This window comes from Malurus melanocephalus, unplaced genomic scaffold (assembly GCF_030028575.1).
Source record: "Malurus melanocephalus ecotype Western Australia unplaced genomic scaffold, MMel_1.1 scaffold_240, whole genome shotgun sequence".
Taxonomy (NCBI): domain Eukaryota; kingdom Metazoa; phylum Chordata; class Aves; order Passeriformes; family Maluridae; genus Malurus; species Malurus melanocephalus.
The window spans coordinates 77,719-90,514 of record NW_026623472.1 but is presented as its reverse complement, the minus strand read 5'-3'; the positions used below and the strand labels follow the sequence as shown (position 1 = coordinate 90,514).

General features: G+C 48.1%; 1 protein-coding gene across 1 annotated transcript in view; it reads left to right on the top strand.

Moving 5' to 3' along the window:
* Positions 1-41: 41 nt before the first annotated feature.
* The window catches only part of TLL2 (tolloid like 2), an 80,650-nt gene continuing 67,895 nt past the window's right edge, over positions 42-12,796 (top strand). Inside the window, exon 1 of the mRNA XM_057375162.1 lies at positions 42-192. Within this exon, the coding sequence (XP_057231145.1) occupies positions 42-192 (151 nt within the window). The remainder of the gene's footprint in view (positions 193-12,796) is intronic.

Genomic DNA, 12,796 nt, shown 5'->3' with positions numbered 1-12,796 from the left:
CCCCGGGCAGCCGCACCGCCCGCTCCGCCCGCGCCGCCGCCATGGGCCGCGGGGCCGCCCCGCTCCGCCGCCTGCTGCTCTCCCTGCTCCTGCTGCCCGCCGCGGGGACGGGCGCCCCCGGAGCCTCCTTAACGCTGGGGGAACCGGAGACGGCGGAGGAGCTGATGGAGTACCGCGACCCTTGCAAAGCCGGTAGGGAAGCGGGCTGGCTGCAACTCTGGGAGAAGTTTGGAAGCACGGCGCCGGTGGACAGGTGTCCCTGCGAAGCGCTCTTCGGTACCCCGGGTCACCCGGCCGGACCGTGGCCAGGCTCACCTGATGGCGGCGGCGTCGGGAGYCCCCCGGCCCGGCCGGGAGCCGCCTCGGCATCCCGCTGCCCTCACAGCCCTGGCGGGCTCCCGGCGAGCTCCGCCGCTGCCCCTGCCCGCCGGGGAAGCAGGGTTCCAATTGCCCTCAGCCCGCGCCCCCCTGCCCACGCTGCCCGGGGGCTGTAGCCGGGTGGGAGGCTCTGCTTGGCGTTCTTTTTGTAAGATAAAAAGTCGCCTCACCCTCCCTCACCGCTCCCCCACCTGTCCCGCTCCGTCTCACGCGAGATTCCCTCTGCAAAGCCGGGAAATGTTCGGCCGTGCTTTTGGGGTTGGGGGGTTCTCCTCCCGCCCGCCTCCAATCATATTGGTTTTTTCCGTGCATTTTCACAGCCTTTTGGCAGGTGTTCGAACTTGCCCCGGGCTCTGTCCGGTGGAAGTTGCGCTGCGTGCCCCGGAGCGGCGGSAGCGCGGCGGCATTGGCGGGGCTCCCCGGGGCGCTCCGGCGGCTGTATCAAACACAGCCCGGCCTCCCGGGGCATCCCGGCTATCCACAGCTGCATGTGTGCAATTTACCATATCCTCTCCAGGAAGCCTCGATCTGCTYCCTCCATCCCTTCCTTGGAGCTTTTCGTTCCCTTGTCAGGCTGCACTCTGCTGGTTCTGAACTCGTTGCTTTTTATCTATTTGATTTCTAAAAGAGCTGCTGTCATCCCTAATGTTGAATTCCCTTAATTTAAAGAGAGTTTGGATGCGGATTTTCTCTTTGGAAAGCTAGGAGGTATACTTGATGGGAGTGTAACTTGTTTTGGTTCCAGCTATTGGAGAATGTTATAGTCTTGTGAATTTCTTCTCTGCTGAGAAATTGGCAGCTGATACCTTGTTAGTTGTGTTACATTTACAGATAACTTCTGTAAAGTCCTGTGTTCTTAATACTGTAGGAATCAAAAAAAGAAAGGAGTTTCTTTGTGTGTGCTGTTCTTGGTCTCTTGAGTTGGGGTTTAACCCCCTGAATGTTTTGCTAGCTGTTCCTCAGTGTCTCTTGGTGATAGCTTCCCTTGTTATCAGCTCTCTCCTGCCTGCTTTTGTSGTACTTGCCGCTGTTTCTGCTCACATAGATGAGCTCTGTAAAGGTAATAGCTATCAGAGCTTCTCTGCCTGGTACAGCAAGTTTAGCTGGCCTTGTATGTAGGCTGAGTGTGGTGGGTTTCCTTCTAAAATTCAGCTCACTCCTTTCCAGAGCGTATTTTTTGCACAAAACGTTCCATTGATCAGCAAGTCATYTGTCATTTGATATATGGTTTGGTGTGTGGGGAGGTTAATTCTTTTTAATGAATATGGGATCCAGCCCAAACATGCTTTACTGTATTTGTGTCTGCTTCTAAATGGTAACAAATTGATCTCTCTTTCCGGTGAAACTGGTTGTTAGTGACACAGCTATGGTTTAGACTTGGAGAGCTACAGGTACAGTGCTTTGGTTTTCCCATCTGAAAATGTATTATCGTTGCTTTCTTCTCAAAATTATACCATCATCTCTGTTGCCTCACTTTCCCTTGTGACTGTTGGGTGCTGCTGTCAGATCAAGTACATGGAGGATGAGGAATGCTCCTTTTAGGACCACAGAGAGAACATTTACTTTATTTGACTTCTCTACATGTAACAGGGAACCTGTGGGAGAAAAGGGAAAAAAWTATTTTCACAGCCTTCCATTTCGCTGACTTCACTGCAGGACCTTTTATCTTTTTCTCCCRCAGTCCCCTCATTTCCCAAACTCTCTCCCTCTCACTTATGCATGCACACAGAAAAGACCCTGGACTGCCAATGACAGCCCCCCTCCATTTACAGCAGCACTGCCTCTTGTGGTGGGCAGAGAAACTTTGTGTGTGTTATTCCTGTTAATTCAATTCAGGCAGGATCAATCACAGAAATTATTTTCTCACTTCCAGTGTTTGCCTCTTATGCTTTTCTAATGTCTTCTTTCCAATAGAAAGGGAGGAGCGAACAAGTCCTGTTTAGGTCATRCAGGTGATTCCTGTTCCTGCCAGGAGCAGGCTGGTGTTTCTGGYGGTGCTGGCATACAGCTGTCTGTGGTGGGGGCTGCCAGGCAGCCTAACCCAGCATTGCTCTGGCTTCCTGACCTGAGGCACCAATACTGCAGCTGAGTCTGCCTTTCTCACCCAGTCTGTGCATGTGTGGAGGACAGTGTGGTGCCTTCTGCTTTGCTGCAGCCGCCTGCACTGGTGAGCACCATTACCGGCTTTCTCAAGTTTCAGTCTTGTTTTCTGTAGAAGAAAGAGAYGCTGGTTCTTTCAGTGTGTCCTGACTGGTTGTATTTCCAGGCTCTCTGATCCAGTTTCTCTTCATCTGGCTATGCCCACCTAAAGTGCAGAGCTCTTAGGGAACAGGACACTCCTTAGATGCTGTGTATCTATCTCAGTGCACTGAATAGCTCCAGTTTTTAAAGTTAGCCCCAAGACAAACCAAACAAGGCTTGTACCACATGGACCTGTGTTAGACCCTGACTCATTTTCAGCATTCTTCCTCTTCTTGTCCTAGACCTTCAGCTCCTGGTGGAGCTAGGCAGGTGTTCACTGCTGCGARCACCATCTCAAAGGGTTAGTTAAGCTAAGATTAATAAGTGATCTATTTCTTTTAGTGAAACAAGCTGAAGACACTGTTAATAGAGTTGTCTCTCCAAGAGGGCCTGTCTGGGCTATTGTCTAATGTCTGTCACACTCTGCTCCTGATGAACTGTAGCAGTGACAAGTCTGCTTAATTTCCTTAGGCCTGAGTTCCTCCCCTCGTGGGACAGTGTTGGGATCTGTCAAGAAGCATCACTGGAGAGGGCATTGGCTGCAGCCCTGCTGTGAAATGCTCAGGTGTCTGGTATGTTTTGCAAGGGTAAACAGGTGTTCTGTGGAAACAGCTGGCACTGTGAGACTGGTGGTGATGCTTCCATCGCTGCTGCAGGCACTGGCTCCTGTGCTCAGTGCTGTGGYTGCAGATTGTAGGCAGGCTCTTAGCCCATTGTGAAGACAAGCTGCTGCTCCTCTTATATGATTTCCAGAGCTGTTAAAACTATATTGCGTTCTTTTTATTATCTTCTTTACTTTTTTAAAAATTTCCTGTGGTCTAATGCTGTGACCTAGAGGTTGTGATGGATTTAAATCTGACAGGTTACAACAATGAAAACTTAGCAGTTCCTCACCCCTGCAGCTCATGCCCTGAGATGGAGTGCAGCCTGTCAATGGTTGTTTTAGATGGTTGCTAGACTGTGAGTGGAAAGCCTGGCACATGCTTCTCTCTGTTGCATGAGTGGARGATGTAATAATCTCCTGCAGCAAGGCAGCACAGGGCAGCAACCTCCTAAATCACTGCAGCCACTGAGCCACTGGTATCAACTCATGCCCAGTTATCAGGGCTCAGTTGATGGGCCATAACTCCACTGCTGCTCAAGCTCTTAACTCTATCCATCCAGGATTTTTTTTTCCCCTAATGCTTTCCTGCCTTTTTGTAAGGCAGAAAGAAACAAGAAGATTCAATAGTGGCTGATCAAGGGGCAGCTGAGTCAGGGCTGCAATGTCAGGTTGAATTGCCAGGGAAGGTGGCAGTGCTGACTCTGTGAGGTGGATTTTGCTGAGTGTTGCAGCAGGTCACTGGAGCTTTTCAGCAGGGGCAGTACAAAGGTTCCTGCCCAGATCTGCTCTGTAATAGATGGAAAATGTCATAAGCCTGATATGTGCTTTGGATGAATCTGCTGCTCAGGGGATCTAGCTAAGGACACCCAGGCCAGTGTACAGATCTGAGTGAGGCTGTGTGACAGGCAGGCAGCMGGAGGAACCATGGTTGCCTTCTCAACAAAACAAGCATGTCCTTYTGAGACTCCTCAGACAAATTGGAACCAAAGGAATTAATAAATAGACTGTAATTTGCTCTGGTAGTTATTTTGGTGCAAGCTTGTACATACTTTAATTTGAGGTGAAGAGCAGAATCTCTGAGGTTCAGAGTGACCTCTGGGGATATCATCCTACTTACGTCAACAAGGGGAGGTGGGAGCTGTAAAATAGGAGGGAGAGCTGGGCACTAAATAACTTGCCCTGTGGATATGTACAGGCTCGATGATCCCTTCCTTCTAGCTCAAACCTGCTGTGAGGCTCTTCTCCACTTGCCAAGTGAGGAGAAAAAGCTGCAGTTTGGTCTCACCATCTTGCTTCCTGGGTACTTTGGMTCCTAGTGTGGTACTTCCTACCTTTTGTGAGCTGGAGGTGCARTGCAATAGTTCATCATCCAGGGAGGGGTCTAGTGAGGGTGTTCTGTGGTGGAGTCCTGTTTCTGTCTGCTCTGGGCAGTTCATCCTGGTGTGACATGTCCTTCCTACAGGCTGACGTGGGCCAACCTWCATATCTTGGCTCCCAGGCCAAATGCAGTGTTTCTGTGTGCAGGTGTTTGCATCAGGAAATTGCTAGAGCTCTCTGCCCAGCCACGTGTTCCTGAGGCACAGGCCAAAGGGGCTCCTGCTGCCTGAGTGTCTCAGGAGTCCTTCAGGAGGGTTTGTGTTGCTGAGGAGAGCCAGACCAAGGAGGAGTAGCCGATAGGTAYAAATGAGCCTTGCAGCAAGCTCAGCTTCTTTCTGTGAGACTTTGATCTCTCCATGGCTTTTGCTCTGGGCYGTTGCTTGCAGTGCTCTGAGTGGGCAGAGCCTGGCCTGGAGAGGGTGCAAAACAGAGCAGGGCTCTGGCAGAGAGCTAGTGCCTATAAAGRGAATTAGGCCCCATGGATTTTGTGGAGTTCTCAGGATATGAGCTCAAAAGGGGAAGAACTGAGRCAAGATGTGTGAGTGGATATCAACTGAGCAGCAATCCCATATCTCCTATTTCTTTATCACTAGAAAAGTGATTAGAGAAGCAGTTTGGCAATGATAGCTCATCTTTTCCTGCAAGCCACTGCTCCTTCAAGTAGGGGTTCTGCTTGTCCATCGCAGGATATTGCTGTGCATCCTTGCTCCTGCTCCACCTGCTGATTTGTTTCACCAACTTCTAAATGCCACATACATTTGGAGTTCTCACACTGAGTGCTGTCCCAAGAGCTATAAATTGTGCCCCATTGTTGTTCTGTTCCTCACAACTCTCCCTCTGTGTAGGCACAGCGCCTTTTGTTCTAGAGACAGCACATTTCATTCCGGCTGTGGCGCAAACATCTGAAGTCAGGTGCAGACATTTCTGTGGGCAGCTGAGGAATTTGCTGTTAGGAACTGAAAGCCTTGAGGGGGTAATCAAATGGGAAAGGGGAGAGAGCATCTGCAAAGTCTGAGTCATTTGAATGTTGCTTGAGTTTTGAGTGGGGTGCAGATGCTGTTTTCCCTATTGGATGCRTGGATCATTCATGTTAGCAGTGCAACTAGAAAGCTCTTTGCAGGCTGTGCTGTGGATCCAGCCCACCACCTCCTGACAAGGGCTTTCTTGCAATCTCTCAAGTGGTCCTGTTTAGCTTGGCAATGGTGGAAGCACTGGCAGAGTGTGTGCCAACCTGCCCTTTGCTAGGGAATCACAGAATCCTGTGAAGAAATCTCATTTGCATCCTACAGATCTTCTATAAGGGTTCAAAACCTCTGTGCTTGTATGGAAAGTGGCAGTGTAGCTGTGGTGGAGGTMTCAGTCCYGTGGTGTGGGGTCTGAGTTGTAGARGTGGGTGGGAGCCATAGGCTTACCCAAGGGCAGTCACTGTGTTGGTGGCAGTGCTGGGAGTTCTGTTCTCCTGACATTAGAAGGTATATGGCCTTCCAGAAAAGAAAGCTTCCTTTCTTTGCCACCAGTGCTTRTAGGAGTGCTTTGAGAGAAGAGCCTGGGATATGACCCAATTTGTGGGCTCCTCAATGCTGAGCTGATGGAAACGTTTATAGGGGAGCAAGASATCTCTCACTGGCAATAATTCCCCTTGCATTTTTCCCCTGGTACATTGCAGGAAGGGTTAAATACTCARCGAGGAAATTGACTCTTTTTGGGTGGTCTGGGAAAGAATGAGAGGGCAGACTGTTCAGTCTTTAATTTACCTGCTTTGGGGAGGTGACAGCAGTTACAGAACGGAAAACAGGTGGGTGAATACGACTGGAGTCTTTTCTTCAGTGATGCAGCTGTTTGCCATTAGGGAGGTGTTTTGCAGTGAGATAGAGCTGCAGCAGAAGCTTCCTCCTCAAAGGGAAGGTTTAAGGTGACTTTTATTATAATCCTAGCTGAGCACAAGCTAATGGCTCTGGCTTAAAGAAATAATAACCACCAACCCTTTTATTGCACCTGAGATTCCCAAGCCGGGAAGTCAGTGCCCTGGGGAATTGGAAAGCAAAACCTTAAGATCACCACCACTTGAGATCTGGGTCTGAAGTCCTTGCAGTGTTTACCTGTCTTCTTGGGATCTGACTAAATCATGCTTGGTCTTTGACACTTCTTGGGGTGTGTTGGATCTGCTTCTCCTGTGTGAGATGTAACTCTCCGTGCTATACCTACACCTTGGGATTTAGCAGTGGACAGGACAGAGGATGGACAAATTTAGGACAGAGGACTTCCTTTTTTTTTTTTTCCCCTTAAAAAAGCCTGGTAGGGTGGGGAAGAGGTGCTTGCAGTTGTCATGGATACTTCTTCAGAGCTTTTATTGAGCTTTGTAGTGTGGGTGCAGTTCACAGGTGTTTGCCCTTGACCACAGCCCGCACAGGTGGGATCAAGGAATGTTGCTTGTCCTTCAGCTGTTCTGTAGAGTAAGATTAGTAAGTCATAGAGTACCAGACAAAGGCATTTAGAAACGGTGCTGTAAGTCTTCCAGGATTTAAAAGTCCACAAAGCTGARGATTTTGGTTGGAGGCACTTTCCATTTCTGTAATTACATTATACCTTTGCAGTTGCACTTGGCGATTTTATGTTCTCCCTGCTCTAACCTGTGTAGGGTGCCTACCCTTGATGATGGTTAACACAAGAAATTGCTGCAATTTCTGGTAACCCACCTCTTTCTTGCTGCTGAAACTGTGCCAGTGGGTGTCTCCCAGGTGAGTGGCTGCTGGCCCAGTGTGGGGAAAGGCTGTGTGGYTGTAGATAGCCACTGCAACATGCTCATTAGCCCTTGGGAAATGGACAGTGCCATGTGCCTGATACACTGATACATTCTAATCTGCTTTGCCTGATACTTTAATTACCTTMTTTTTTTCCCATGGCCTTTGCTGCAGACACCTTTGTGCTCTGCCTGCTTGCCTCTGTGTTCCCTGTGTATTCATTTCTGGTGTTTCCYGGTTTCCCTTTTGCTGAAGCCCTCTCCAAACTGCCTGGAGGATTGCTCAAATCCTTCTCTGCTTCCTCCCACCACTTGCAGGTGTTCTACAATGCCCTCTCCCCCGGGCTCTGGGGAGCCACGTCTCCTCTCCCATCCTGGCAGTAACTCCCGGAGGTCAGTTGGTTCTATCCTTGCTCACCCAAGAGCAGCCCTGTTGTGAATCCACCTGCTCTGCTCACTTGATCAGCCAGTGTGCAACAGGCTGCTTGCTGTAATAAATGGGCTGCTCTGCCCARCTCCCCTTCTCTTCCAGAAACAGGAGGGAAATGTGGGGCTGGGTTCTGTGACTCAGAGTGCAGAGCTGAGGAATGATGACTCGGTGTCTGTGCTGAGGAGGTGATAATGGAACTGGGGGGACACTGACCTGACAGGGCAGTCTGTGTGCTGATTTGGAGATGGGCAGGCTTGGAAGGAAGGAGGCACCTCTGACACTGAATGATTCTGTTATTCTGGATCACAAGTATTGGAGATATTAAGCTGCAACAAAACCACTTTCAACTAGTGCTGAAATGTGATTTCAGTATTCAAAAGAGATAGATGACTAAGCAGAAACTGGCTGTTGTTTTGATTCAGCTACTWAGTCTTCTGGGTTTGTTTGGTTTTTGGTGTTTTTCCTCCTTTGTTGCAGCTGAGCTTCCAGAAATGCTGATCTCCAAKCATACTTTGATGTTCAGACTCATTCTAGCACTTCCTGAACAGGAAGGTTCCCTGTCAATAAAAACTGCTTAAATGTGCAAGGAAGTCCTTGATTAAAGAACTCTCAATGATTAGTTGCTSTTTCTTGGCTAGTTTGTGTCAGCCCAGCTTGCAATGAAGAGTAATCTCTGTGTGTTGAGAAGGAAGCCCACAGGAAATCCCAGCAACTGGTAAATTCTGGTTTCTCAAGCCTCTGGTTTGAGTGGTACAAATTGTCAGAGACCCACAGCTGCTGCTGGTCCRTGAATCAGTTCAACTTCAGACCTGAATGGAAATTCACATCCTCTCCAGTAATTKTATATTTGTGTAAATGTCAGCACTCAAGTAAAAAGCATCTATTTAACTTCTCCATCCACAAACCCCAAAGCTGTTCACAGAGCAAACCATACCACAGTGTTTTGAGCCGAGTGCTTTATCTCCTCCTTTGGAGAACTGCTGTTGGAGGACATTTGAGTCCCTCTGCCTCCTTATTAGAAGAGGCTGATTGATACAGTATTGGGTGCTGAGGAGTACCTTTGTCCACTTTTCATGGTATCCCCTTTTCATAACTGTGGGTGTTGCTGGTCTCACRCTCCTCATCAGTGTGACTGAACCTAGCATTGTCTGAAAACAGCATTGCCTAAGTGCTTTCATTTGCTCAGAATTTTGGCAAAATTGATATGTTTGTTTAGCATTCTACATGCTGAATTTCAGGGGGGCCTTGCTGAGGGTGGTTCATTTCAAAGAGCAGACATTGAAAGAGAGGGATGTAATGACAAACTGTGCCCTTCTTCCCACTAACACTGGCTGTACCTGACAGAAGGGCTTGTCCCTGCTCCAGGGACAGACATCTGCTGTGGAAGTGGAGGATTGTCCAGACTGCTGTGTGTATTGGCAGGATGCTATGTGATGAAGGTATTGGTTCAGTAAGGCATTGGTTTTGCTTTGCAATTCCTCGGATGTAAAAATCCTTAAACTCAGTAAACTTGCAAAGTCAAAACTCACAGAAATGCCAGCGTTAGGTCTGCTTTGGAGCTGTGGTGTAGTTCCTTGGGCATGAAGGCAGACTTGAATGATGTGACGTGGATCTCTGACTTGAAAAGCTATCCTGTGCAAYGAATCTAACCTGAGGCTGCATCAAATACGAAAAACAGAGGGGACTTCTGGCTGCATTATCCATGTCTCTGATGCAGAAATTGGGTWATGGGTAGCAAACAAGGCAGCTGCTGCAGGAGAAGCTTGTACAGCTGTGTGGCAGAGGTGTTTGAGCTGGAGTCAAGAGGACCCAGACTGAGAAACATCCATTGGTAATTCTTGCAGGCAGTGGGGGAACCCAATATAGTGACCTGCAAGTTCAGTGGCCTTGAAAGAAGGATGGAAATCTTGYACCTGCATTTCCCTCCCTGAGTACCTTGGACCCAAGTAGATCTATATGTTGGATCACTCAGTGTCAGTAGGTCAAACTAGATGTGGGCAGGGGAGTGATAAAATAGCAAGGGTCTTCTCTTCATTTGTGGGGCCTGACAGTAGGGCTTCAGAACGCATCTGGCTCTGGATGTCTTTGATACTCCAGAGGTCTAGTTCAGCCTTCTGTGATCACCAGATCTTGTACTCTGCCATTGCCCAGATGCTTCTTTGTTGATAKAAAGATAAGGAACAGATTTTTATATGAAAGTGAGTTTTGAGAAGTCTTGGCCACGGGATGAAAAACTGTTTATGTTATTTGCGCAGTGTGATTTCTTGTGCAGTCTGTTTTTTATGGTTCTATTGCAGTTACTCACACCAGAGGCCCACAGACCATTTTGTTTCATCTGTGGTGGTACTGCTGGCCCAAGCAGGCAGAGAYGGTCTGGCTCTTGGGGCTGATCCTTTGAGGGGGCAGGGGTGCCTGTTGGGCTGGTTTTGCCCTGGAAGAAGAGCCTGCTGTTTGCTGTGCTGTTGGTATTGGAAGAGTGTTTTGCTCAGTGAGGCTCTGAGCTGCAGCTGGCGCCTGTATGGARCTGCTGATGTGTTGTGCAGTTGACCGCTGCCTGGATTTAATCTCTAACCTTTGATTGTTCTCGAAAGCATGTTCTAGGGATTTCATTCCCACCCACACTGCTCCTGTGACCCCTTCCATTTCYTGGGTGTCTAAGTACAGAACAGAGAAGATTCATTAACCTGGTAAGTAACCCCTTTTTATGAGGGAAGTGATTTTCCGTCACGCTCTGTTAGATCCTATTGATTTCTGTTTTTCCCCTTCTTGGCCTCTTTTGCCATATATTCTCCTCTTTGTCATGCTTCAGTAGGAAGGTGATATGTGATATGCTGGGGTGGCTTTTTTTTTGCTGTTTCCTGGGCAAAGAGCTGGGATCTCCTAAGGCCATCGCTCAAGTGCCCACGWCTCTGCCTTTTCTTGGAAAGCTTTGTTGTCAAGGCAAACTGCTGGTTGTTAATAGGATGTTGACATGAGGAGTAAAACCTCCTGGCTGCCCTCCTTTGTTTTGATGTTGAAAAGAGCATTTTCTATCTTTTGCTCTCTTTGCCCATTGTACAATCCCTCATCTCCTGGCGGAGGTGTGACGCATTTGCCATGGGGKTTGCAAGCATGCGTGAAATGGAGACCCTCAAACCATCACGTGTGCCTGCTGTTTCTGTCCTCCTGGGTCATGGCAGTGGCTGGATCCTGACACTTTTGTGGTGAAATGGAAGGAGCTGCCAGGTTTGGGCTTGTCCCACAGGCTTGTTGTCACAGAGGCAGATTGTGRCACGTGTGCGGGGAAAAGGCATCTCCTTGGATCTGAGTGGGAGTGCATGAGGGTGTCCCCCGTTTCAGTAGGAACAGGACATTCAGTGAAAAATTCCAGACAGGGAATGAGGAAAGTGTTTGCTTCCCAACCAGTTTCCTCATACTGTAGGCATTTGTGTATTTCTCCCTCTGGACAGCCATCTCTGTGCTATTGCAAAGATAGAATATTACAAATATAACAATRCTAAATACATGGTCTTTCAACAGGRTACCTTGGTTYTGAGAAGGCTGTTGTGGTTTTYTAATGTATTTGATTTTTAGACAGAGCCTTTYTGTGATTCAAGGCAGATATTTCAGTAGTTGAAGAAATAGTTTTCTTTCCAAAAGTACACTTTCCTCTTTTGTAAATTTCTCAACTTCCATAGCTCTTGCTAAATTTCTCATGTATAAATGAAGTCTATGCTAGTTCTGTGTTGGACTACTGCAATTGAAGCATCAATGGCTTAAAATCTAAGGAAGCATTGTTGTTTCTCTTAGAGTTTTTGCATTGTTACAGGAAGATGTATTTGAAGCCGTGGTTGGATTTTACGCCACTTATCCAAGTTTTGCTCATGTTCAGCCAATCACAATGATCAGCTTTGCCCAAACAGAGGAACAGAGCTCTCTGTGGCAAGGGTTGTCATCTAGATTGACCTAAAGAAAGGGGCATGAAGAATAGATCCTATTTATTTTCAGATCTTAGGCTGCACTTTCTCTGAAACAGGCAGTTAAATCCCGAGGGGTCAGTGAAGGGATGTGAATTCTGTTTGCAGACCAAGCAGGCTGATCCACAGTGGTGCAGAGTGGAGATCTGTGCTCCCAGCTCTCAGTAAAACAAGGCCTGAGTCTGGTGCTAGGCTGCTGGAAGCCCTGCTTTCGTGGTTCCCTTCATTATGTGGGGAAAGAGGAAGAGGCTCACTGGACGTTTTTGTGGAGAAAGAGGGTGGATGTTCAGTGAGTTTAATATGCTAGAAATCTGCTGCTCTTAGTTGTAAACAGTTGTGAGGAAAAAACCCAGCATACTAAAATGTTCTTAAAATGCCTTCTGTCAAGTATTTAAAGTTGTTTTGTTCTTACTGCTGTCAAGGCTTTGAACTTTGAGTGTGTGGTGGTTGTTTTTTCATCGTTCTTTTCAAAGTTTCTTCATGTCCTTCATTAACCCTAAAGACTCCTAACTTACCTTGAAAGGGGAATTGTAATCTGTACATGTTAATRCAAGTTGGGTTAGAGAGGCTGGGAGGTCTCACAGCAAAACAGGGAAGGATTGGTAATATTGCTGTCAGTGGAGGGTGGCACCATCAAATGATCAAAAGGATGTGGGGCTGGCTAGGGAGGCTTGGGACCCCTTAAAACACACCTCGGAATCTATCATGTTTTGTTTTCCATCTGGTGAATGCAGGACTGCAGCTTGGTGACTCTTCCTGCATGACTGTTTTCGTAATGCAGAAGTGCCCTTTCAGTTGCTGTGAAGGCCCAAAGGATTGTGTTCAGGAGTGTGCAGGTATTCCTTCYCATGGGAGGAGTGGATCTCTCCTCTGCTCTGTGGTGCTGCTGTGTGATGTGATGCCAGCAGCTTCTGCATCCTCAAGGGCTGCTCTGAGGATGCTGCTGTCCTCTGGAGAGGGAAACTCTGGAATGAGCTGTGTTCTGACTGGAGGTGAGGGATGGGGTTGTGCCTCTTCTCTTTTTGTTGGTGTGGAGGCMGAGAGGGTGACAGATACACCGCAAGTTTTGC